The sequence below is a fragment of the Crotalus tigris genome, unplaced genomic scaffold (genome assembly GCF_016545835.1).
Source record: "Crotalus tigris isolate CLP2741 ecotype Arizona unplaced genomic scaffold, ASM1654583v1 scf7180000019553.37968852642:3898890, whole genome shotgun sequence".
NCBI classification, from domain to species: domain Eukaryota; kingdom Metazoa; phylum Chordata; class Lepidosauria; order Squamata; family Viperidae; genus Crotalus; species Crotalus tigris.
The window spans coordinates 3,370,766-3,396,237 of NW_024097591.1; the positions used below are offsets into that span (position 1 = coordinate 3,370,766).

General features: G+C 50.5%; 1 protein-coding gene across 5 annotated transcripts; it reads right to left on the reverse strand.

The window, feature by feature from the left end:
• Positions 1 to 1,352: 1,352 nt before the first annotated feature.
• On the reverse strand, positions 1,353 to 25,035 carry CGN (cingulin). 5 transcript variants are annotated; one of them, XM_039363484.1, is made up of 22 exons: positions 23,904 to 24,042; positions 15,125 to 16,392; positions 14,503 to 14,603; positions 13,943 to 14,012; positions 13,637 to 13,723; positions 12,726 to 12,880; positions 12,393 to 12,534; positions 12,091 to 12,303; positions 11,599 to 11,747; positions 11,202 to 11,343; positions 10,647 to 10,859; positions 10,326 to 10,532; positions 9,845 to 10,102; positions 9,465 to 9,635; positions 8,977 to 9,138; positions 8,359 to 8,448; positions 7,175 to 7,258; positions 5,937 to 6,055; positions 5,526 to 5,634; positions 4,892 to 5,055; positions 4,073 to 4,227; positions 1,353 to 3,750 (listed from the first exon to the last, which is right to left on the reverse strand). In XM_039363484.1, the coding sequence occupies exons 2-21, from the start codon at positions 16,361 to 16,363 to the stop codon at positions 4,086 to 4,088; spliced, it is 4,017 nt and encodes a 1,338-aa protein (XP_039219418.1). In that variant the 5' UTR covers positions 16,364 to 16,392; positions 23,904 to 24,042; the 3' UTR covers positions 1,353 to 3,750; positions 4,073 to 4,085. The 5 variants fall into 5 exon arrangements, with proteins under 5 accessions (XP_039219418.1, XP_039219420.1, XP_039219421.1 ...); XM_039363486.1 differs by lacking the exon at positions 23,904 to 24,042 and adding an exon at positions 25,013 to 25,035 and having other exon boundaries at positions 1,353 to 4,227; XM_039363487.1 differs by having other exon boundaries at positions 1,353 to 4,227; positions 24,004 to 24,074.
• Between the last annotated feature and the right edge of the window lie 437 nt (positions 25,036 to 25,472).

The following is a 25,472-nucleotide window of genomic DNA, read 5'->3' on the forward strand; positions in this document are numbered from 1 at the left end:
GTAAAGCGTCTGACACCCAGCCCAAAAGTTCACCAATATATCCGGGAAGGAATGCATTTGCGTGTGACTCACTTCTGTTTGGGTTTCACGGAAGGGAAACTGAGGCCACGGGTCTCGTGTAGCCACTGTTATGAGTCAGCAGCAGGAATGGGAAGTGGGAACCCTTGAGGGCATCAGTGGAAGGGCTTACCTCCAGAAGTTGTGGGTGCTCCAAGACTGGAGGTTTTTAAGAAGAGACTGTCCGAAAAGGTACAGGGTCTCCTGCTTGAGCAGGGGGGTGGACTAGATGACCTCCAAGGTCCCTTCCAACTCCATTATTCTGTTATCTTGCCTCAAATCCACCCCATTGAAAACAAGGCATCCCTTCTTTCTCTCTCTCACCCGCACCCAGCACAAGAACTCGGCCCATTCTCAGAGGCACAAGCTGGCTTGGGAGGTTAGTTTAAGGTCAAAGATGGCTTGATGATGGTTCTGGGCGCCTTCAGCCCACAAACCATGGTTAGTAAGCCGGACTGAATCTCGAAATAAGGAAAATCAAGAGAAAACGCTTGGAAAGACCCAGCCAAATCATATAACGGTGGGATTAAAAAAAAATCTAATAAATAAAACAAATAATTCCAGAGTTTGAGACACCAAACTCAAGGCAGCAGTCAAACTGAGGATGGTTTTGTTCTGGGAATGAATGCAACTTTTTTAAAAAAATCTTTTCTGAATGTAAAACATCTCAAAACACACCTGTGTTTTATAGACTTGGGTGCACAACTCAATAGCTGTTTTCTGCAAAGGCGAATTTTTACATCAGCAACTTTGCTCTGAGAACAACTCGCAGATAAAAGGATGGCCGGGAAATTGGGTGGGAAAATGGGAATTTAACACTTTTTTTGTGGTCGCCACGAGGCTCAACCAGAAACCGCAAAGGAAGGCGGTGAATGAAAAGCCACCTGTGAGTGATAAAAACAGAGCGGCAGATAAAAATATTTGTGGCGAGGATAAAGCGGATTTGCCAGAGATAGCTGCAGGGTGGGGACTGAGATAAAATCTGGGTATTACAAAGAGAAAGAAAGTTTTAGAGGCAGAAAACGTTCTCTGGAATCAAATAATGTTGTACAAAATTAGGATTGTATAAATGTGGGAAAGGAAGGACGCCAAATGTGGAAGACATAGAGGCCTCTTGGCCAGGTAAAAAAATTTGCAATTAACCCCAAAGAAAAGAAAGATTCCTCAAAGGAATTTAGTAAGCACAAGGGGGAAAAAAAATCTCAACTTCTCTTATGATGGGAAATACTTTTCCAGCTTTTAATCCAGCAAGGACACGAATCCGAGCCCAAGAATAAGGAGCAGTGGCTGAGCAATTTGATAAATATAGCTCTTTTATTTGAAAAAAAATCAACATACAAGGGTTTTTGATTTTCGTTCGAGACCAGAAAATAATATATATATATATATAAAATAAAGCTCCAGGAAATCAAAAATGGCCCATTCTTAAAATTCAGCCCAGATTGCATTAGCAGCGAATTTAAAATTGTACAGCTCACAGTCTCGGCTCAAAACTTCAAGGGTTTTTTTTTTCCCCTCTCCGCCAACTATTGGTGTCGTTGCCATAAAAAGAATACAAGTAGGAAATTAAAAAATGGAAAGCTTTGGAGATGGGCTTGTGGATAAAGTTGGTTTCGTTGGGAAAATCTCCAGAGGCCCATCGTTCCTTGATGAAGCCCCCAATATTTCCTACTGATTTGGATTCCAGATTTAATCCAATTAATTGCTGTTTGCCGAATCGGAATTGCCAGCAATGGCTTAAAGCAAGCGTGTCCAACTAGGAATCAGAATGGTGAGGGCTAATACGGGGTCCATCTCCCCCCAGGATTCAGCTCAACTATTCAGAGCTCAAAAAAGTTGACTTTTTTTCCCCTCCAAGGTCATCTCTGAATAAGGTCCAGTTTACCTCCAGTGTCAAAGTCGAGTTGCCGGCCTCACAACGTATCAACCTGCAAATGGAACAGGCGGCATTTGGGCTCTCCATCCTTCTGCTTTTGGTCTCATGGGTCTTTTAAATCCCGTTTATGCTTCGAGACTTGACTTCTTTGGGAACACAACCAAGCTGCAATTTAGCCAGCGACGAGATACAGATCTGTCCTGTGCCAACCGTGTTGTGTTTCCGAGTACGTTCTCGGCCAACCAGCCGGGAAACACACACACACACACAAAGTGTCCTTCTGCTCTGACAATAAGGCACTTGGTGTCAGGCGTGGCCTGGAGAGGTGATTTTTGTAGACCCGGAGGTGGGCTCCCGGAGAGAAAATGGAGGAAGCAGCCCTTGGGAAAAACATAAATTTGGTAACGCTGCAGGAGTTTGCAAAGCAGCCACATTCTTCTCCGCCAGCTCACTGGCAGGTTGAAAACTAGCCTCACCAGACAGGAATCCAGATCACGCAGCGATGCCAAGGAGCTGTCGACATGCCAAGGTAGATGGCTTGCCTCTTTGCCATGAAAACACAATTCAGGATTGGAAAAACACCGGAGGGAAAACTTCACTGCTGCAACCGGGACATTCTCCAACGGGAGAGACGGAGAAAAGCTTTAAAAATAGCCAATTTAGCACCCAAACTGCAATCCCGCCTCCGAAAGAGAAGCTGTGTGGTGCTCCAGTTAAAGGAGAGAATTGTAAAAATGGGATTTCCCCCCCCCCCCCGTTTTGCCCTTCTCAGATAGGTTGCCGAACCCAGCAGCTTTTGCAGCAGAATTGGAGTTTGACTCTGCTGCAGTGTTGTTTTATTTTCACAACTTACTTCTAACTGGGAAGATACAACCACCTTCCCACCTGTCCTCAGGAGGGGGTCTTCTGCAACCAGGTGCCCTCCGGATGTCGGTTCCGAGTCCCATCGGCCTGTGGGCTTGGAGGAATGGACGATGGGACTTGTTGTTCCCAAATGTCAGATTGCGGAAAGCCTCTGACGGGCCCTTTTGTGCAGGGGCACCAAAGAGGGCAATTTCATGAAGATGATTTGAATCTTTTCAAGCCAGAAAACAAGAGGTGTTGTCTGTACAACACACCCCAAGTCATAAAGACACACAAGCTGCAGATTAAATTGGGGGGGGGTTTGCATAAATTTGATTTTTGTCACCAATCTGAGTGTAAGATAGACGGAAGCACAACTGGTTCTTGCTTTTTTGCTACTCTCTACAATCCTTGATCTAATCCTGGCTGGTTTAACAGTAAGAAAACACCAGGAATTGGCCAGAGAAGGATTATTCGCCCTCCTGGGTGTGTGTGTGTGTGTGTGTGTGTGTGTGTGTGTGTGTCAAAATTGCTCACCGCTTCTTAGTAGGGTGGTCTACGTGGCCTCTAGCTGTCCACTGAAAATTATCTTTTTTTTTCCTGGGGAAGAAGGTTGCAAAGGCACTCCTTTGAATGAGGGCAAGAGAAAAACAGATAGGAAAAAGTCAGGAGAGGGGCAGCTGTCTTCCAGATCCCGTGGAACTGCCTGCCACCAGATTCTCCAGCCAGCGATCTGAAGGAGATTTAGGATTCAGACACATCTGGAAGGCCACCTCTGGTTGAGACTTCTGGGGGAGGAACACAAGCCGAGCCGGTGCAGGAAAAAGACAGTTGGGGGAAACTGCAAATACTTCTTCCAGAGGGACTTGAACAATTCCATGCAATGCCATTTTCACCGTTCTGGATTGTTCTGCAATATTAGCGCACGCCCATCTCCGTCTCCATGCAACCCGATGCACGTACATTTATAAGCCCTATATACAAAACATATATATATATATGTATATATTTAAAAGGAGGCTCTGTTATTTAATCACTCAATGCCCTGAGAACCAGATTTTTTTAAAAAAACGTAAATAATACTCAGTTTTTCGTTTAGAGACTTGCAGCTCTGTTTTTCCTTCTCGTCGCAACTGAAAATAAAAAATCTTCCCTCTGTTCTGTTTTTTAAAATCAAGGGGTTGGTTGCTTTGGAGCCCCCACTTGGGAGAAACCTTCCCCCTCGGGGCAGGGATCCCACCCCACCGTGGGTTTTGCAAAGTTCCTGGGGTATCCTTAGAGAGCATCCAAACCAACCCCAGAGAGGGCCTTAACAGGAGCTGGTCTGGAGGTTCCCTTCTGTCAGCAGCGACGCGATGGAGGACGGGCCGTAAGCGCTGTCCAAATCTTCGTCCGAACTCAGCTGGTCATCCCGAAGAGAGGACTCGGCTGTCGAGCGTGCCGCCTTGCGCCTGGAGGCAAAATACAAAGGGGGGGCTGGTCAAGCGGGGGAACCAGGACGATGGACACCCTCCCGGGCACGAAAGGGAGGGAGATATTTTTCAGGGATCGGATGGAAGGAAACGTCCAATGTTATCGGCTTCCAAATATAATTGTGGTCAGGTAGTCTAGGATACCCTGCCCCTGTGCGTGGAGGTTCTGTCTGCAACCCCAAGAGATTTCCATTTTAACCCAGGAGTGGTGAAGCCCAGGGGCGGCCTTTTGGGGGTGGTGCTTCAAATTGAGGTTGCTAAAGAACCTACTACAGCTTTCAGCCTGTGGGAAAACAGGTGATCCGTCCCTTCTGGATGGATGGATGGATGGATGGACAGATGGAAGAGGGGACAGAGGGATAAACAGGCAGGCAGGTAGGAAAGTGGATGGACAGACGGATCTATGATGGACAGCCAAGCAGGAAGATGGATGGATGGATGGATGGATATAGCTAGATGGGTGGTGGGTGGAAAGACAGATCGACCAATGATGGATAGCCAAGTAGATTGGTGGATGAATGGATGGATGACAGACACGTAAGTAGGTAGATGGATGTATGGACAGATAGATGGACAGACAGGTGGGTGGATGGATGGACAGGCACCCAAGAAAGGCAGAGCCCCAGTGGCCCACTCTGCTCACCAGAGGTCCTTCTCCAGGGCTTTGACGCGGCTCTGGAGCTGCTCGCTGTTCTCGTGCTGCTCCTCCAGCTCCCTTAGGGCCTTCTTGCGTGCCGCCTCCAGCCGCTCGATCTCCTCCTCTGCCTCATCCACCTGCCGTTTCAGCGCCTTGACCCGTAAACTCAGCTTGGCAAGGGAGGGGAAGAAAGCGCCCAGGGTGAGAGTCAGCCCCCAAAGCGGAGAGGTGGGTTGGAGACTCCTTACCTCCCTCGCCCATGGTTGCTGAAACTACAATTCCCAGCATGCTCTTGGGCTGAGGTGTTTAGGTGGGACATGTCAGATGGCCTGTGGTGGGAATTATGGGCCTCCAGCAAGCTGTGATTGTCTATCATGCTAAGAAATCCTTAGGGTTGAACGAGCCATCCCGCTTGGTGGACACCACACCTTAAGCCAACACCAGAGATGACTTGACCCAAAGCGACACTCAACCATCCTACCTTCTTCAGATCTTGAGCAGATGGCCAGTTGCTTGATCCCCATCTCAGGGACCTTTCAGCCGCTGGGGATCGAATCCTTTCCGAGCCTCATTTGTGAGTTTGGACACGGCTCTCCCAGGAGGAGAAGAGCAGTGGAGCCACCCCCTGCCAGGTCCTCACCTGGTCCTTCTGGTCGTTGACCTGCTGCCTCTCCTCGTCAATCTGGATGCTCAGCTCCTTCACCTTCCTCTCCAGCTTCCGATTGGAGGAGAGCAGGACAGTCTTCTCCCTGTAGGAACAGCGGCCACGTCATTCCCTTCCAGCCACCAGAAAAATGGCCCCAAGGAGGACAAGCCATGTTTCAGGCTGGATGTGGTCCCAGGAAGCTTTCCAGGACCAACCGCACAGATTTATCACGTGTGAACCGGAGCAGGCAATGATTACAGAGAGGCGAGAAGCCACATCCTCGGGCTTCGTGACGAAGTGGCTACTTTAGGGAATTAAATCCTGTCCAGTTGTGAGGACGTCTTTTCTCCTGGACTTGGCCTCGGGCGATCCCCAAAGAAATATTTTTCAGCGGTTCCAAACTACCTCTCTTCCGCCAGGAGCTTCTCCTGGAGGTCCTGGATCCGCGACTCCAGCTGGGAGACGTTGACGCTGGGTTTCTGCAGAACTTCGTTGCTGGTCAGCCGGCTTTTGAGGTCCTTGTTCTGGCCAAGAGGAGCAGGAAACACTTTCAGACTTACAAGCTTCTGTTAATGTCGCCTTACAATAAAACAGAATTAACTTTATCTGGTTGTTGTTTTTTTCTGTCTAGTCTACCTGGGAAGGTGACGGCTCAAACCCAGAAGAAGAAGAAAAATGTTGGAAGGCACCTTGGAGGTCATCTAGTCCAACCCCCTGCTCAGGCAGGAAACCCTGTACCATTTCAGACAAACACTACGAGACTTATTTTTCCTTTCTCTACGGAAACAGAATTTTTTTTGCAAGATGGCCCCAACCTGAAGGCAGAGGCGCCTCCTTAAAACACCAAGAAAGTGGGGTTGATTCTTTCTCCTGAAACCTTTTTTTTTTCCCTCCTCCTAAACCACACGGATCTCCCATCCCTCTGTGAAGGAAATGGGCCGCTAAAAAAAGAAAAGTGTGATAAATAAATCAAATGTTATTTTGCTCGGCGCAGCCGGGCTCACTGGCTCGAGTTATTCAAAGTCGTTCCACCGAGCGGAGCCTGCTGGCCAATCAAGATGTGCTCAGAGGCTGCAAAATGCAGAGATGGCCACGTCAGAGGTGTGAAACGCGATGGGAAAAGTTTGGCTGAGTCAGGACGTCGTGATTACAAACAGCAAGCCTAAAATCAAATCGTAAGACTGTGGAATTCCTCTCTGCCTGGTAAAAAAAGAGGGGGGGATCTCTCCTATTCATCTCCTGAGTTATATAACAGCCATTATTTTCTTTTTGCAGTGAACCAGGGCCAGAGGGAACAAAGGGGGAACAAAAAATGGCTTTTTTCCCTTTTAAAAGGGTTGCGTTGAGCCTCTCAAGGGCTGTAAACATCCTCCTGCCGTGTTCAGACTTGCTGGGGTTGATCTACCGCATGGAGAGGGTGGCAAGAAAAAGAGTTTTTTGCATCAGCAATGATGAGAATGTTATTGCTGTAGCGCAGGAATAAAAGCCAGCCCCTCTGAATTCCTGGTGGTTTTTTTTTTTCTTCACAAAAAAGCAGATAAAGAGACGAGCTCCTGAGCAAAAAAATAAAATAAAATTGCAACCTTTGCACTGAAAGATTGCGAAGGAGGCCGAATCTGGGCCTGTGGAGAAGCTAAACTTACCTGTCTTTCCAAAGCAACTTTATCGCACTCCAGATCTTGGCGGGCGGACCGCTCCTGCAGCAACTCAGCTCGTAGTTGGTCGATCTCCGAGGGAGGGAGAGAGGAAAGAAAGGAGGGGGAGGGCATAAACTTAATCTGGCCACTGGGTGCCCATCCTGGTTGACCAGATGCCCCCTGAAAACCATGATCTCCCAGCCATTTTCTGCTCAGAGGTAGACTGCTCCTGCACACTGAGGCTCCGTTCAAGTTAAGACAACGATAAGGGTCAAAGGCCGGTCCTGAAAGAGCTGTCTTTCAGGGAGCAGTCCAAGAAATTGAGGAAGCCTCCTCCGGGACAGCAGGGTGCCAACTGAAAACGCGTGGTGATATACTGCGCCTGGATGGGGAGGCTCCGCTGGGACCCAGAAGGTATTTCTAGCCCTGTTTTCTTGCGCCAATCTTGCACAAAACCATCCGGCTTTCTTTTAGCCCCTGTTAACGCAACAACTGGGCCCCTTGGTAGCCAAAAACCTGAGCTGGACACCAGGAAGTCCCCAGTTCGAATCCCACTTATGTTACAAATGCATTGGATCTTAAGCCCAGCCAAACCCTCCCTCCCTTTGCAAGACAATATTTACTCTAAAAACTGTCTAGACGCTGGCAAATCTTAGTAATTACATATTATGCTTGGGGTTTTTCTGATTTTTTTTCCCCCTCCCCAAACAGCTTGGGTGACACCGCTGTAAAACACAGGGAAATGATAGACTTGCAGAAAACTAAATATAGGCACTGACAGCATCGGGAAGGGCCGGGAGGGGATGAGAAGGGATTTAAACGCACTGACAGACACAGCCTCCATCTGCTTTGACGGGCCCTGCAGATTTTGTACAAAACAGGCTGAGTGGTAAACGCCGAGGCTCGCTGGTGTAATGCAAGCCAGATATTTTTCTTTTATTGCTTGTAAACCAGCGGCAGGCCAGGCGTTTGTCTGATTGATTCTGGGATGACGTTAAATATGAAGGTCACCTTGCAGGGAAGGCGATAAATTAACTTTCAGGTACAAATAATGTGCAGCGTGTGAGATTTTTTTGGGGGGGGGGGATCCGCCATAAAATGGCTAAAGGATTCTGTGTTTTGCGACCACCAAGGTACCCACTTTCTACTCATCAGGATTTTTGTGACTTTCCATGCCGAACGGGGCTTACCTGATCTCTGGATCGGTTGATCCTCTCGGTCAAAAGCTCCACCGAATTGTGTTCCTCATCCAGCTCTACTTCCAGGCGCTTGGCTTTATCCTGAAAACACAGGGACGGGCTTAGCAAGGGCCCTAGGACCCTCCTGGATCCACCAGGCACTTAAAAAAACAGAGGAAAAACTCTCTGCTTTATGCTGGGTTTTATCAAATGAGCCAGTCATTTTTTTTTCTGCTGTGGAACTGGCTGTCTTCCTTAACAGGGAAGAAAAATCTTTTTTCTTCTAGAAAAATGCAAAGTTTTGCAGTACGAAAAATGTCGTCCCCAGCATTTTCTTTTTTTCTGGGAAGGAATCGCACGCAAAATTAATTGGGGTTATTGCAAAAATTGGTTAGTATCTAGCGCAGAGTTTAACCAAAAGGAGGCTAGTTTGAGAGCAGACGCTGCTGCCCTCTGCTGGTGGGTGGAGGTAATGATGGCAGCAAAACAAGCTGTAAAATCGGGCATGACTTCCTTCACCTGTCTCACTCAGTGACGGATATTCTGGTCCCAACTCTGGCTGTAAGTTGAGGACTAGCTGTAGCTACGCCCAGAAGGAGAGAGCGGGATCCGCTCAGAGGCTGTACAAACCTCCAAGGCTTTGACCTGCCGGGATCGATCGTCCTGGAATCGCTGCTTGGTCTCCATCTCCTGCTCCAGGTTGCGGAGTCGCTGGGCCAGGAGCTCCTTGTCCAGGAGGGCGTTCTCTCGCTCGGCCTGGCTGTCCTGCAGGGCCTGCCTGAGACGCAGCAGCTGGGCAGGAGAAGAGGAGGCAGCGGGATGGATGGATGGATATATACAAGGATGGATAGACAGAGATAAATAGATGATAGAGATGGATGGATGGATGGATAGAGAGATAGACAGATAGACAGACAGATGGATATAGACAGGAGAAAGAGAGACAGAGATATAGATATAGACAGATAGATAAATGATGAGAGAGAGAGAGAGAGAAAGAAAGAGAGAGAGAGAGAGATGAGAGAAAGAGAGAGAGAGAGAGATGAGAGAGAGAGAGAGAGAGAGAGAGAGAGAGAGAGAGAGAAAGAAAGAGATAGAGAAAGATCTTTCCTACCTACCTCGTCTTGGGATCGCCCCAATTCATACTGCATCTTCTCCACTTCCACGTTCCGGTCCTTCGCCTGTTTGTGGGAATCGCTGATCTCCTTGCGCGACTTCTCCTTGTAGTCCTCCAGCTGGGACTGCAAGTCCGAGAGGGCCTGGTGAGACTCTTCAGCCATCTGCTTCAGCTAGAGGAGAGGACACCCAGTTTCATCACAGGACCGGTTTGGCCCCATCCTTCCATGAACTGAAAACACTTTTGGTGCCCAAGAGGGAGATGGCAGACCTGGGATGCCGAGTCCCACCTGTGTCTACAAGGTGGCATCTCAGGAAGCCTCAATCTATGGTTTTTGAGCCCGGGGGGAACCCATTTGATGTCCTCCCCAACAAGACTGACCTCCTTGGTCAGCTTCACGATGCTTCTATCCAGCAGCCTCTTCTCCTCTTCCAGATCGTTTTTGGCCCTCCTGAGTATCTCCTTCTGCTTCAGCTCCTCCTGGTAGGAGGTACTCAGGTCCTGGTGCTCCAGGGTGAGTTTATGGAGGTTACGCTGGGCCTCCTCCAGCCGGCTCTCCAGGGACCTCTTGGCCAGCAGCAGGTCTTGCTCCTGATCCACGGCGTTGTTCACGGACTCTTCCATCTGCTTGCGGTCAGCCTGGAAGCAGGAAGAGGAAAGGAAAAAGGGGAAACTGAGGCAGGACCCAAGAGACCAGCCAGGCAGGAAGCTCCTTTACTGCTCAAGGGAACTTACAGAACCTTAAAACTGGATTTGGAGGTCATCTGGGCAAGAGACCCCCTCATCAGATCTGGGCCTACAGATGGAGCACCATCTACTCAAAGTAGAAATGGGAGAAGTTGACCGCTTCTCCTTCCAGTACCTCCAACTTGAAAATCTTCTCCTTCAGCCTGGTCTCCACGTCTTGCCAGCTGTCCGCAAAATGGTAGTATTCCTTGAGTTGGGTCTCCAGCCCCAAGATCTTACGACGGAGGTCATCGTTCTCTTCCTGACTTTCCCTCAGGGTGGACTCCACCAGTTTCCGCATCTGCTCAGTGGCCTCCCTCTCACCTTCCAAGACTGCCTTAGCCTACAGGAGGAAGGGATGAAGAAGACAACCAAGTTCTCCCATCATGGTTCACCACCAAGCTGGACGCTGAACCAGTTTGGAAAAGCTAGATCGGCTTTCCAAGGTCCTCCTTACCTTAAACGCTTCCTCGCAGTCTTTCTGGAGCTGCTGCATCTTCTCTTGGAACCTCACGTTTAGTCCCTCAAGGTCCCGGCTACGGGAAGCAACCTCATCTTCAAGCTTTTCCTTCAGGTCAACAATCTCACTCTCCCGCAGGCGTAGGAGCTTGTGTTGGTCTTCCTTCTCCTCCACCATGTCCTGCAGCTCTTCCCGAGCCTCACGGAGCTCCTGGCAGGAGGAGAAAATGAGTCAAGAGCCATCCCAGAAAGTTGAAGGACCACTAGGTGTAGAGGGCCAGTCTGCTACTCCAGTACCCATCAGGCCATGGGAATGTATCTGGGATGATGGAACTTGGAGTTCTTCAACCATCCTTGGAAGTCCCAACAAAGTGACGTTTCCACACATAGTTATGAGGTCCATCTTAGTGTTTCCTCAACCTCAGCAACTATGAATTTCAACTCCCATGCAAGCTGGGGAATTCTGGGAGTTGAGGTCCACAGGTCTTGAAATGGCTGAGGTTGAACAACGCTGGTCTGGTTCTTTGTTGAGGGTCTTTGCAGCTGAGCACACCTTTCTTAGCTCATGGAGCCCCTCGGCGTCCGTCGAACGGTTCCGGATCTGGTCCATCTCTTTCCGCAGAGCTGCCAAGCGCTCACGGCTCTCCTTCAGGTCCTCCTCAAACTCCTCGCGTTCCACCTTCACCTGCATCAGCCTGGAAGAGGTGAAGGCCATCAACGCATCGCGATAAGGGAGGCAGAAACCCAACAGCAGACAAATTAAAGGCAGCGATGGGGTGTCAAAGGCAACGTCACACCCTAATTAAAACCATCTTGTGAACGAGGGCTGGAGAACCAGCCAAGATGCATGAAGCTCCTGAAGATGATTAAAGATGGTTGAAAGGGAAAGCTGCCCATGATGGGTTGGGTCTACAGAGGAGATGATGGACCAGGAAGGTGACTTAACTTACTCTTGTTTGACACTACGGAGGTCCTCCTTGTTTCGTTGGGACATCTCTTTCCAGTGAGTGGCCTCCTCCTGGCTTTCTTGGAGCTCCGTCTGGAGGGTCCTCACCAGAGAGTTGACCTTCTGTCTCTCGGCCTCCAGGCTGGCTTGATCCTACCCAGAAGAAACCCAAGAAGGGGTAGAACCCACCTCATGTTTGGAGAAGAATCACAGAGGCCTTCAACATTTCACTCCTAGACCTCCTGGGAACTAGATGGGAGACTTTTGAGTTCCCATGCTCAAAAGATCCAAGGTTAAGGAGTGACGTCCCTTTCTTTGCCTAAATCTTGGTCTAGTGGTCACCTCTCTCTTGAAGGCCAGAAGATACCATGCTCTTCCCCGCCTGAAGATCTCTGCAGGAAAAGACCTAGCATGTCAACCAGAGGTTGGGTGAGACTCCTTCATCGCGAGGTGTGGGAGTCTTCCACCTGCAGATGGGGCAGACCAGGCCACTCACCTGCGACACGTCCTCCATGTTGCGTCGCAACTGCTCCATGTCCTGCTGGTACTGCTGCCGGACCCGATCCAGCTCCTTGTCGTGGCTGGACACCTCCTCCTTCAGGGCCCCCTTCAGAGCGGTCAACTCGCGCTCCCTCTGGCGCAGCTGGTCTTCTTGCTTCTGCTTGGCCACAAAGATCTCCTCCAGATCTTCACGGGTCTCCAGCAGCTCCTGAGGAGAGACCAAGAAAGAGAAAAAAAACCTCACTTTCTGGGCCTGGCCTGGCCGGAGGCTGCGTCCACTCGGGTGTCTCCGCTGACCTTCAGCAAGGCGTCCTGATCCGGGCTGCCTGAGGGGAGATCTTGGAAACGATCCAGGGCCTTCTGCATCTCCGTCAGCTGGTCTTCAAGGTCGGTCAGCTTGGCTTCCAGCTGCTCCTTGACCGTTCGGACATCTCTCAACCTTCCAGGAAGGGAAGAAGAGCTGGCGTTGATCGAAGGCAAGAGAACTCTGGAGACAAGGACTAGCCGTGTTGAAAATATGCATCCCTCCAGAGAGATCCAGATTTTCCAGCCAGGGAGGTCAGCCCAGGGGGAAGGCCTGGAAGGGGGAGAGGGACAGCATCGGATGCCCCCAGCCCCCCCCCCACTCACTCTTTTGACGTGCTCTGGAGCTCCCGGCTCTTCTTTTCAAAAGCTTCCTGGAGCCGCTGGCATTCTTCCTCCAGTTCCCGCAGCCGGATTTCGAGGGGACGAGGAGGGAGGCCGTGCCGGGTGGTCTCCAGGGAGGATTCCACCCTCTGGGGTGCCTGCGTGGAACCACCGTGTATTTATCCTTCTTCCCCCAGCTTTTTAATTTATTCGTTTAAATTATGGTTTATTTAAATTACTTAAATGCATTTATTCAGATTATTTTATATATATCGATCTATAGACCGAGATCGAGATAGATAGAAATAGATGATGGAGATGATAGAGATGATAGATAGAAATAGATGATAGAGATAATATAGAGATAGATAGATAGATAGATAGATAGATAGATAGATAGATAGATAGATAGATAGATTAGATCAGTGGTTCTCAACCTTTTTAATGCCGCGACCCCCAACCGGTCGTAAGTCAAGGACTACTCAACTGGTGCAGCACCGTTTGCAGAATGGGACTTTTGGCGGGCTCAGCATGGCAGAGACAGCCTGGACAATTCCTATTGGCTTTTGAAAGCCAATGGAATTAGACTCTATTCAAGAGAGTCTATTCTATTGGCTTTCAAAAGCCAATAGAATAAAAGGGAGTAGCACAGCTAAGGAAAAGGGGGAAAAAATGGCGGACTGCGTTGTTTGGCGACCCCCGTAAAATGGTCGTTCGACCCCAAATGGGGTCCCGACCCACAGGTTGAGAACCACTGGTATAGATGATATAGATAGATAAAAATAGATGATAGAGATAATATAGAGAGATAGATAGATAGATAGATAGATAGATAGATAGATAGATAGATAGATAGATAGATAGATAGATAGATAGATAGACAGATAGCCAGAAATAAAGAATATTTTATCCACCTTGGTCCGGCTGTCCGGTTCTTCCACACTCGGCTTCGGTTCAATCACCTCCACACTGGACCCTCTCAGCTCCGACGAAGGAGCGGCCTTACTCCCCAGCCAGGAAAACAAAAATGTTTTAAGTCAAATTTTCTTCCATACTGAAAAGAAGGCAAACTCCCATTTCTCAGGAGTGGCCATTTCCTTAAGAGAAAACCTCGCGTCGAATGGCTAGTCCTCATGGCTTTCAAAGAGGATGCCCCTGTGCCACCAGCAAATGTGAGTCTTGCATCATGTTTATTCGGGGGGGGGGGGGAAGAGACTTACCGCAAGCCCCTGGATTTTCTCAAAGATGAGGTTGGTTTTTCGCTTTGCCGAGGCGTCGCTTTCGGTGCTCCTGAAATTGACACGCCAACAAATTCAGCAAAACTGGCTAAAGCACCCCAAGGTTTGTGCAGCCTTATTCTGAATAAACCACCATCTCCTGCTAAGTGGTAACCCTGGTTAAGGAACTGCCAACCATGTTCACAGCAGCTGTCCCATCGAACCTTACCAAGCTGGCTGCTGACGCAACACAGCCTCCAGCTTTAGGGAGAGTCTACCCAATGCCAGGGTATTGTACCAAGAAGGCAGCTGCTTTTGGGGCCGGCTGCCTGTGGGTTTCCCAGAAACTTTCTGGGAAACCGAGGTAGGGGGATAACCCTGGTGGAATCCCACAGGGCAGTTTCGAATGTCTCAAAACTTCAAAGCACGCTGAGGCCCGAGAAGAGAGGGAAAAATGTGTAAAAAACATATTTAAAAGCCGGAAAGTGGCTGATTTTGCAGGGCAAAAAACGGGGATGGGGATTAGAACTCAGCTCCAGCCTTCTCCAGCTCCCAGGGTTTACCTGTCCTTCAGGATGCTGTAGATGAGTTCCTTGGTGTATTCGCTGCTTCCTGGCTGGGCCACTTCCTGCTGATCCCTCAGAAGGTCCGGGGTGGACTTCAACTGGAAGAAGTAAACCCAACTTTGGTGAGTCAAAGGGGGTCTTGAGGGGGGAAGGGTTGTCGATGGCCCAAGAGAGTCCCCCTGGCTGGATTCTGCTCCAGGTCTCTGGTTATAGAATAACCCAAAAGGGGATCACACGGGACACGGCAACCGTCATAAGTCTGGGTCAGCGTCTGAATTTTGATCACGTGACCGCGGAGAGGCTGCAACGGTCCTCAGTTACTTTCTCCAGAGCTGTCGTAACTTTCAACAGTCACTAAATAAATTATTGCAAGCCGAGGACTCCCTGTGTTTTGGAGACCACCGTATGGGCAGGGAGGGACGGCTTCTCCCCGTGGTGACCTGGCTGGCGTCCAGCGGTTCGTAATCCACCTCCCAGAATGAAGGGATGACAAAGATGCTACTGGATTACAAGTCCCATCCTCCGAAGCACCGTGGTTTTCCCCACCGTGGCTGGACAGCACAAGACTCAGGACTGATAGGGAAACTGAGGCACTAGCAAAGATGTCCGGAAAAATTACCTGCAAATCAGACTGGGCTGGTTTTCTGGCCTGTTTCTCCGTCCCAGGTTCCTCCAGGCTCTTGTTGACCCAATCCTGGATCATCTTAGCCTTCTCTACTTTCTTCTCCTTCGTCATTTGACCAGTGGCTCCCCGACTGCCCGGGGCGTTCACCGAAACAAGCGGCTTAGTCGCTGAGGATTGCTGTGCTGCCTCTTTGAAATGTCCCAGCCGCCCGTCGCTCTCTCGTTCCCGTCCGTCAGCCGTATCGTGGTAAGTGCCTCTTCCATCGAGGCTCCGTGAGCGCTGATGGCTCTTGGGGGAGACCTGGGTCCTGCGGGAGGCTCGGCCCCTCGGTGGGGCCTTTCCATCAAATTTGTGGATCAAGGAGTCCACGGAGGACAGCGGCTTTGTGTCGATATCCCCGTTGTTGGTCCGGACCGGTTGGGTGGGCTCTGGTGAGTCCGTCGCTGAGGACGTGGGCTTGGGGACCGACCGCAAACCAGAAAAGCTGGTGGTTGTGGATTCTCTAAGGTTGGGGGCCCTGGGGGGAGAGGGATCCCGTGCAGCGGTGCCCCTTTCTGGGATCCCTGAAGGGGAGGACTGGGAAACATAACCCGAGTTATTCGTCGGAGAGTGGCTCGGCTCCGGAGGATCACTCGGGTCGGGAACGAGCAAAGAGCTGTGGGACTGAGTCCGCCGCAGGTGCTGCTGCCCCGTGGATTTTTTGTGGGGCAGTGTCCGATAGCCGCCGTGGGGAGCTGAGGAAGGGTTGCTACGGGACGTGCGAATCCCATCCAAGCTATCTGCTGGGGGCCCTCGTTGTAGGCCTAGTTCCTCATCCGAGGTGCTATACTGAGAGCCGTATCGAGGAGGTTTCGCCCCGTAGGGGTTTTCGGGAAGATCCGAGTCGGAGCTGATGGATCCCGAAAGATCCTTGGATGAAGACGCAGCCCTGGGAGAGCCTGGAAACGTCTCCCCAAAAGTCTGACTCTGAGCTGGCCTTTCATATTTGTTTCCTCCTTTGATCTGTACCCCGAAGGAGTCGCCCCCTTTCTCCCCACTGTTGAGGACCACAAAAGGTTGGCCATCGATTCCCTGGACTCGCACCGCTACGCCGTAGGAGCCCGGCTTGGCTGCCTTGGGGCGGACTTTTTGGGATTTCCTGGGCTCCTTCAGGTCATTGATGAACCTGATCTGGACTCCGTAATCTATGGGGCTGTGCTTCTCCGCTAGGGTGCCATTCATGGAATGGTCCATTCTCCACCAGTCTGAGGTCTTCAAGGATCCTGAACAAGGGAGAAGGCAAAGAGGACAGACAGAGGATGAAGCTGTTTTGATCGGCATCGCACAGCGGCGAGGGAAGTTATTAAAGACATTTGTGGGGTGGAAAAGCTGGTGATTATTTAACACACACAACATTACACACAAATGCATTTAGCCATAAATCTTGGAGAGGAACTGCTCCTTCTCCAAAACCTCACAGGGCAGAAGTGGAAAGTCTGAAATAGAAAGCATGGCTTCTGCATCCCAAACTCACGGTCTTCCCAGGTAGATCCGACAGAAACATGATAAAACTTTGGTCCAGTGGCCATGATTTTAATTATTTTAAAGATACTTTTGGCCTGGGTGACTGAGTTTTCCATGACCTATGACCAGATAAGTTAATTCCACTTTATTATAAAGCTTCATTTAACAGAATCTTGCAGAGTTGAAAGTACAAAACTCCCACTGTCTCCTATACAGTATCATTCTCTGTGTGGTTGTGGGCGCCGCTGTCTCTTATCTAACTGCGCCCTACCTCTCTTTGCTCCACCTCCCAAGACCTTCCTCACACAGCTACACCCAAACATTAGAAATAGGAAGCGAAGGAACGCAAGGAGAGGATGCAAGGCGGCTTGGAATCCACACGTCCAGCGTGGAAGGCGTGCGGAGCTTGGGAGGCTCTGGAAGTTCTGCTAATTTCTTTTACGGCCAAGAGACCAAGCCCCATCTAGTGGGAAAATTGGCTCTCCACCCCTGGCAGCGACAGCAATGCTCTCTTTTTGCTTATTTCTCTCACACTATTACCGTTAATTATACCGGCGTCCCCCTTGCGAGCTTTACGGGACGTTTCGCCTCCCTGCGTGTCCCACCAGGTGCGCCCGTTGAGTTTGAACCGGTGCTGGGCTTGCTCTTGTTCAATGTAACTCAGCAGCCATCATCATAACGGTGATGCTAAAGAGGAGGGAGGGGAGGGGGCTGGAGATCTCAGTGTGCCCAGGAGGAGGAAGAGGAGGAGGACGAGGAAGGAAATCTGAGGACAGGGACGATACAAGCCTGCAGAAAGCATCCGCACCTTGCGATGATGATCCGGAGGGAGAGAGGAAGGTTGTTTTGAAAAGAAGGCTAGGTCAGCAAAAGACGGGAGAGCGAGAGAGAGTGTGAGAGAGAGATGCTGCAATGCTGTTGCAACTGTCACACCGAGCCCCTCTCCCCACAGCCTCAGGACCCCCTGGCTTCACGCAGGAAACCCACTTTGATCCGTACACACACACACACAGCCCGGACGCCTCCAGCAATGAAAGGCTTTCTACTCACTGCGGTTGGTGCAGCAAAGGGAAGGCGTCCAGGGAAGAGTTGTGCTTCGGGGTGGGAGGGGGATGCCTCGTGAGGGACGCCTCCCCCGTCAAAGGAGGGACTTCGGCAGGCTCAGCACTTGGGGGCTAGAAGTTTGCAGGGCCAGCCCCCCCCGTCCCCCCACTCCAAAACTCCCAGTCTCGGTCCTGACTTTTTTGCAATAAAAAATCAACAATGCGATGCACCCGGTGAGGAGAACATTGGGGGGGGGAGACATTAAGGTGGGAGGGCTGAGTAGGCTTCCCCCTGCCCCTTCCGCCTCCCTCTCCGGTCTCCCCTTGGCCACAGCCAAGGCCAACCCCCTCCAATGAAACACAGAAGCTTCCACTGCAGGGTGCCCAGAGAAAAGCATAAAATGGGGATCTCCCCAGAGGAGACAGAGGTGAGAGGAGGGAGGGGGAGGGGGAGGAGGAGGCAGAGATGCCACCCCCCCACCCTGTGAGCAGATGGTCAGCTGAAGCAAAAGGGGGGGAGGAAGATATGAATGGGAAGGAAGGAAGGAAGGAAGGAAGATGTGAATGAGAAGGGAGGGAGGGAGGGAAGGAGAAAGAGAGAAAAAGAAAGGTAGCCAGGAAGGGAGGAAAAACTGACAGAGAGCCAATGAGGCAATTCTAAGAGCTTTCCAGCTTGGTTGGACCACAACTCCCATCACCCAAGGGATGGGCTCAGGATGTGGCTGGTCGGTCAGCCAAGCGCAGGGCCAGTTTTGTCCAACGTCCCTGGTCGGGGGGGGGGCAGCTACCTATGGGGGGGGAGGCAGGGGGAATAAGGGGAGGGGGGGCAGAGGCCTCCAGAGGCCATTTTTCCCTGGCTGAAGGGAGGACAATCTGTCTTTCCTCCCATCCACTGAGCCAGGACAGCTGGGAAAGCCAGATAAGGGAGAGAGAAAAAAGACTCCACTGCAGACTAGGCACCGTGCCCAGGGACTCTGCTGCCCTCTCTGGCCACCACCAACCCCATCATCCCCTGCCGGCCTGACTGGGGTCCCCAGGAAGGAGAGGAGTTCAACATGGGGGCCTCAGTTTCCCTTTGGCTTTTCTGCCTTATATACATTGACCCCTAGAAGACCAAAGCATGTGTGTTTGCAGTTGTGTGGAGCTGTGGAAGGCGCTGTAAAATGCCTGTAAGGTCAAAAGTGGCCTCCCAAATCTCTAGAGCATAAAAACCTAGGAAACCAATTCTGTCCTGGGGAGAGAAGAAAGCCCCAGGGGTCCACCCAAGCCCATAAGCCACAGCCTGTTATTATACTCCTCTACACAGCAACACAATCCGCTCATGCAAAGGAACAAATTGCCACAGCACATTTCAATCTTTTCAGGCAGGGACTTGGGGTCTGGCTTATGGGCCCCTGCCTGGGTGGGTCTTCCTCTCACCACCACCCCACAGCCCCCAGCCTCAATTAATTGTATGTCTCTAAATTATGCAGCATCTTAATAGCCAGAATTAAGCTTTTGGGGATCCCACAAGCAGACATTAGAGCTGTCCTTCAAGGAAATCACCTTCTAGCCAGAGGTACATTGCTGCTGTACATGGAGGATCTGTTCCTCCAATTAAGGTTAACAAATAACCTTAAAATAAAAAAGAACAAAGCCTCATTCCACAAAAATTGCCTAAGGGGGCTTGTGGCAAGTTATCTCGTGCATTAACGCTCACAAATCCTCAATTCCTGAACTACGGCTGAGTACATATTCAGACAACAAAGTGTGTGTGTGTGTGTGTGTGTGTGTGTGTGTGTGTGAGAGAGAGAGAGAGAGAGAGAGAGAGAGACACCTTTGTGGGGCCCTCTCAGCCTTTCGCCAGAGATTTGGCAAAATCCCTGCTGGAGGACATCAGGCCAAAACCTGCTTCCCGTTTTGAAACAAAACCTCATTTCACAATCGGTTTTTCCGAGGCTGCTGGCTGGGCTGCCCCTCCCTAAAAAAGAAATTCTGCCCACCGGCACCGTGAGAACCTTTGGGGAGACCCCTCTGGCAGGCTGGCGTCCTTGCAAAGGCCTGAAATGGTGGCCACCGTGCCAGAAGCAACTCCGACGCGATGGAGAAACTTGAAACAGACACCACACCTGAGCTGAGCTCACTGACCCAGCCGGTGCAGCAGGCAGAACGGAACTGGTGAGGTGGGACGACCTTTCGTCTCTTGCGCAACAGCCGTTGCGCCCCCGGAGTTGGCATCTCTTTCCAGAGAAATCAAGCACCTCCAAGGGCCAGAGACACCGCTGAGTCTCCCTGCCACCGGTGCGCGAAGAACGCCAAATTCCTGGTTGTTAGAATCACGACTTGGAGCCTTTCCATGAGAGCTAGAAACTTCATTTGAAAAACAAAACCAGCAGGGTTAAGAGCATCGAGGTGTGGTCCTGGTTATCAAAGACGGCTTGCGGGAGGAGATTAGTGGCTGGTAATCAACAAGGGTGGAATAATACAAAAATAACAACAGCCACGTCCCAGATTTGGGAAGGAAAGGAAAACGTATTGGAGTTGCAAGAGAAGGTTAGGGCTGGCTGGCTGGCGTGCCACTTTCCACTCTCAATCCAGGTTTCTCTCCCAAACTAGTTTGGATGCCCGATCTGAATAAAGCATCCTTATCCAGAGTTGGAAAACCTAAACCACAAATTGTTGCAACCTCATATTGCAAACCCCAAACAGTGGCTTGCGAACGGCTCTCTAGCCGGGTTCACACGCTGGGGAAACAAAACACCCCTGGCACTTAGCAGGATATGTCTGAAACCAATCCACTTTTCGATCCAAGCCAGATCCAAAAAACAACTGCACCACGAGTCACTGCTGGGGTGTTTGTGTGTTGGTGTGTGCAAGATTTTTCCAACTTGGGCTGGCGCTACGGATGGGTACAAGGTCTGATTCATCAACTCATTTCCACTTAGCCCTTCCCCAGGCAAGGCTGCTGTTAATCATCAGCTCAGCTTCTGGAATGCAAACAGCGAAACTGCCCCAGAAAGACTGGGCGGAAGAGGCCGTCACTGCCTCACAGCGCCCTGAAATAAATGAAATAATACTAAAAACGTTTCCCCGGGCTCTGCCGAGACACTCCGGCCTGGAAGCATGGAGGAAAAAACCCTTCAAATTTCCATTTTGCCCCAAAACATCCCAGAAGCGTTTCTGGGCCCTACAATAAGGAAATCGGATGAGAAGCTGTTGGAAAACACGGGTTGGGTGGTAACCAGGCTGTAATCAAGTCACTTCGGCTTAATCAAATAAGTTGGAACTTCACTTTGGAGTTTCGCAAGAGACCGTGACATCTGGAGACAGGTTTTCTTAAGAACCGCCCCCCCCCAAACATATCCAGAGGATCTGGCGGTTCTCGAGGTTTGAGGAGGCAAAGAAGCAATCCCAACGCTGTTTTTTTTCTTCAACATTTCTCTTGTGTGCGCATGGGGTTATTGTGAGGCCACAGCACAGCACTCCAATTAAAACATTTTTTCTGTGCTTTTATTGCGGTCACACGCTGTTCCAACCTGAAAACCAGGAATCAAAAGTCAACAGGAATTTTTCAGCAGTGGGCTGGATAGGTTTTAAACCGTGTTTTCCAACAGAAACTTAAAACTTTCTTAGAAGGAAAAAAAAACCCAGCCAAACAGGTCCAGGGGGGGGGATAAGAAAAGGGGGAATCAATAGAAATCAGTCTGTATACACGAGAAAGAGCCACGCAAGCAAACCCAGTTGGCTTAGCTTCATTCGCCACAATTACGCTGGCAAAACAGAATTAATTCTCAATTATTATTTTTTTATAACAGATACCATGATCAAGCCCTGTTCTAATCCTGTCCTGGCTTCATTACAGCAGATATATCAAAAGTGGTTTTTATTTTTGAAAAAGCCACTGGACTGATTTTTCAGTCTTTTTCCTCAAAAAAATCAGTCCAGTTATCTTTTCCAACAATAAAAACCACTTTTGATACCACTATGATCTGGGGGACCGACAATCTTCATAGATATTTATCCCCCATATATGTTTCTATCCACTAAGAATAAGAACGTCTCCCTATTTGTAAAACGCTCTGGTCGTAATCAATAAAATAAAAAGAAAAATAATCAATAGTAAACAAATTTAGACCGTGGCCCGTCAACACGCTGGCCCTCAAATTTTGTAGGTCATGCAAAAAATAGAACAAGCTACTCAAATAGGATCTCTACTGCTAGTAAGAACTCAGTCGAGGGGTGTCTGAATCGGGCCTTTAACCCAGAACTGGGGTTGAGCTAGACGACCTCTCTGGACCCTGAGAGTCCACAGCCCAAAGCACCAGGAATGTAGCACATACACACACACAAATCCCAGCCCAAACGTTTCCAGAAAAGTGTGGGAAGGTCTTTTCCAGGTTATCTTGCATTCCAGTTCTGGCATCTCTCACCCCACGCCCCCTTGCTGGTTGGGATCAGAGGTCACCCCAACCTCTGGAAAATCCCATTCCCCCTCCAGATTTAATCTCCAGAAATCCCACCTAGATAAATTGGGGGTCTGGGAGGGGGGAGGGAAGCCTAATTGGCACCAGGCAAGGAGCAGCACCAACTTCAAGGGCTGAACTGAAGCCAAGATTGGGACAGCAAATCATTTTTGGATTATTTGAAGAAAAAATAATAATCCCTAAAGGAAATCCACAGAGAGATTTGCAGCTGCTTGTCCCTTTCCTTAAGCAGGAAGGTAAAAGTTTTAAAACTTTTCAAATCTTTTCGGAGAGCTTGGTCGAAGAATAAATCAACATTAAGAGAGAGGATGCCGGCTTGTTTAAGCAGAGGGTTGCAAAGAGCCTTCACACCTTGAAGCAGGTGTCACCCAGAAGGAACCACAGCATCCGCACCCGTAACTGGCAGGGCCAGCCCGGTGACTGTAGCCCTCGCTGGGCCACGATCCACCCTTGCGACAACAGGTGGGCAGGCGCTGGTGTGCTGAAGAAGCCAGGGCAGCTTCAGCAGGCAGACACTTTTTAAAGACGCAACAGGAAGTCAAAGGTGGCAACAGCGGAGGTAAAGCAAACAAGAGGATTCCAGAGCAAGCACAGAGTGCAGCTCACTTCCCTGCCCATAAGGCCAGAAGCTCAGAAAATGCAGGATTGGGAGAGAGCAATGAACGTTTAGTTTCTAGGGGGAAATTAAAGCATCTGGCTCAGAAACTGGGACCCAGGGAGCCCCCCCTCCCCACAGGGTGGAGCCAAATCCACTTGTGTCCAGTCCTCACACTAGCGACCGTCGCAGCCTCCCGACTGCAAGTGGGGGGTATGTATTTCTGAGAATTGCAGCATGGCAGGATCACCCTTTGGGACTTCTCCAATAAGGAGAGTTGGATTTTGGTGGTCACCGAGATTCTTATCGGCCACTTCAGGAAATGATTAAGCTCTCCTGTCTCCCTTGTCTGCAAACAGGATTTGACCACAATCAAGGGAGGGTCAATCAAGTCTCTATCACAGTGAGAGACAAACACACATACACAAAGGGAGAGGAAAATTGCTCTTCAGCTTTACTCCAGTTTCAGTCCGGCTGACCTTGCAGGTGTAAAAGGAAACCAGAAGCCGAGTATAAAGGTTGGGGGGGGGAGGGAAGCCCAGGAAGGTATTTAGAAAGCTGCCAATTCTTACAATCAGGCCCTCCAAGTGTGGTTGGGGTACGGGGGGGGGGCTTAAGAGAGAAAAGAAGGGCTCCCTCCCTGCAGATGGAACTTCAGAGGAAGGCTGGCTGGGGATGGTGGGGATTGTAGTCCAGGTTATCTGCAAGGGTCGGGGGGGGGAATGTCTTAAGACCCCACCATAGCTATGGATCCTTCCCTCCCTCCTTTCCCTATTTTCCTTCCTTCCTTCCTTTTTTTCCTTCTTCCCTCCCCCTTCAAAGCCCACCCCACGGAATTCAGAGGCGTTCCCTCCCCTGGGCAAAGGGGGGGCCGTTTCCTGGGCAGAGGGGACACGGGGAAGTCACAGACCTGCAAGTCCGCACGTGCCTTTCCGGGACCTCCACCCAGGGCTGGCTCAGGCCCCCTGCCCAGCCAGCCAAAGCAGGCGCAGACGGGGCTGAGCGAAGTAGCCCCGCAGAGGCTGGCCGGGGGACGATGGGCAGTGTAGTCCAGGCGGGAGGGCAGGCAAGGGAGGGGGGGAAGATGCCGGGGGGGGGGGTAAAGGGAAGCGAGTCTCTCTCTTTGCACAGACACACAAACACGCACACACACACAAACACACACACACCGTAGGGCAGTCAGGGGCGCAAGAGGGCGCCGGTCGCTATCCGGACGGCGGGGAAGCCCAGGAAGGCATGGAGAGCCCCGGGGGTCGCCCACCGACTCACCGCCTCCTCCCCGCTGCTCGCCCGCCGGCTCTGGCTGCGCGCCGCTTCTGGCCGCCGCCCCGGGCGGGCGCAACCTGTTACCTGAGCCCGCGCCGCGGCCACGCCCCCTCCGCTCCCCATTGGCGCGGCCCGCGACGTCGAGGCACGCCTCTCTGCCGCTCCGCCCCGCCCCGCAGCCTTCCCTTCCGGACAGGCGGGGCCGGGAGCCTAGCAACCGGGAGCGGTGGCCGCCTCCTCCCTAGCAACGGGGATGCAGCAGCCCTTAATTGCATTAATTGGAAGCAGAGAAGCCCCCCCCCCGAGCCTCCCCCCAGGCTCCGCTGCCATGCTGGGTGGATGGGATCCCAAGTCCCATTCTCCGCGGTTGCCTTTAGTTGGGACTCTGGCTTCCATCCTCCCAGGTCTCCAGAGATGGGAGCTGCCAACAGTACCATGCACAGCAACTCTGGTGCCCAGCTGGCCCATGGTGCCCAACTGGGGCATGGTCCACCATGGCCCATGGTTCCCATCTAATCCATGGTCCAGCATGATCTATGGTGCCCAACTGATCCATGGTCCAGCATGGACAATGATGCCTAACTGGTCAAGGAGAGCGCTGTGTCCCACTTCTCACCCTAAGCCTAAGCAGCTTTCTTTGCCAAAGAGAAGAAACTAAGCATCTGTTGGCTTGCTACTGCCAGTAGAGTCAGTTGATGGTGAGATGGGTGACATATAAATTTAATAAATATAAATAAATAAAAGGTTTTGGGTTTATCATATGTCCCTCTTAAAGACAGTTTCTCCCACTGTTTTTGGTGGGAGATTGGATTTATCTGCTGTATCTTATATATATGATTTTTCTGCACCTCTTATCCTAAATTTTTTTTTCAAGTCAGGTAAGAAGACCCTTAATGATATCTGTATGTCTAACTAGCCACTGTTGACAGTGACTTGATGGTATATAATGGATCAATGTGGAGGCACCTCCAGTTGGACTCATTCAGGGTTGGAGAAAAAAAAATCTTCCCACCTTCTGTTTGTTTTGGTAAGTGAAATGAAACAAAGGCGGCATAGATCCTGAATCCATTGTGCTCTCAGCGGCTTTGCAGAACAATGCCAGGTCTAAGAGGAAACTCCAGTTTCTTTCTGATCACTCAGCCACCCATAACAAAGGCTTGCATTGAAGTCTTGAACTTCTGCAGAGGACAAAAGCAATTGGAGAAGATTAACTCTCCCCCGCCTGGCTGGCTTGATACATCCTGATTACAAATTGGGGGTATCTTGATTAAAGTTTCATGCACAGCGTTTCTGTTGCAAACTCCTTGCAAATATGTTTATTTACTGCACGTTTGCAAATGCATACTTTCTGCACGTTGCAAAGGTGTTTATTTACTGCATACTTGCAAAATGTGATCTAGTTTGTCATTTAATGTTTCCCTGCTGCCTCTAAGCTTTTTTTTTTTTTAAACTCCACTTTGTACATGGAGCTT

What these genes read in the sequence shown, in the direction of transcription:
- CGN (XM_039363486.1), bottom strand. Translation starts at nt 16,363, where the DNA reads ATGGACCATTCCATGAATGGCACCCTAGCGGAGAAGCACAGCCCCATA. An exon ending in TCAACGACCAGAAGGACCAG is followed by an intron (nt 5,056 to 5,525) that starts GTGAGGACCTGG and finishes TCCCTTGCCAAG; the next exon opens with CTGAGTTTACGGGTCAAGGC. An exon ending in GCCCTGGAGAAGGACCTCTG is followed by an intron (nt 4,228 to 4,891) that starts GTGAGCAGAGTG and finishes TTTTGCCTCCAG; the next exon opens with GCGCAAGGCGGCACGCTCGA.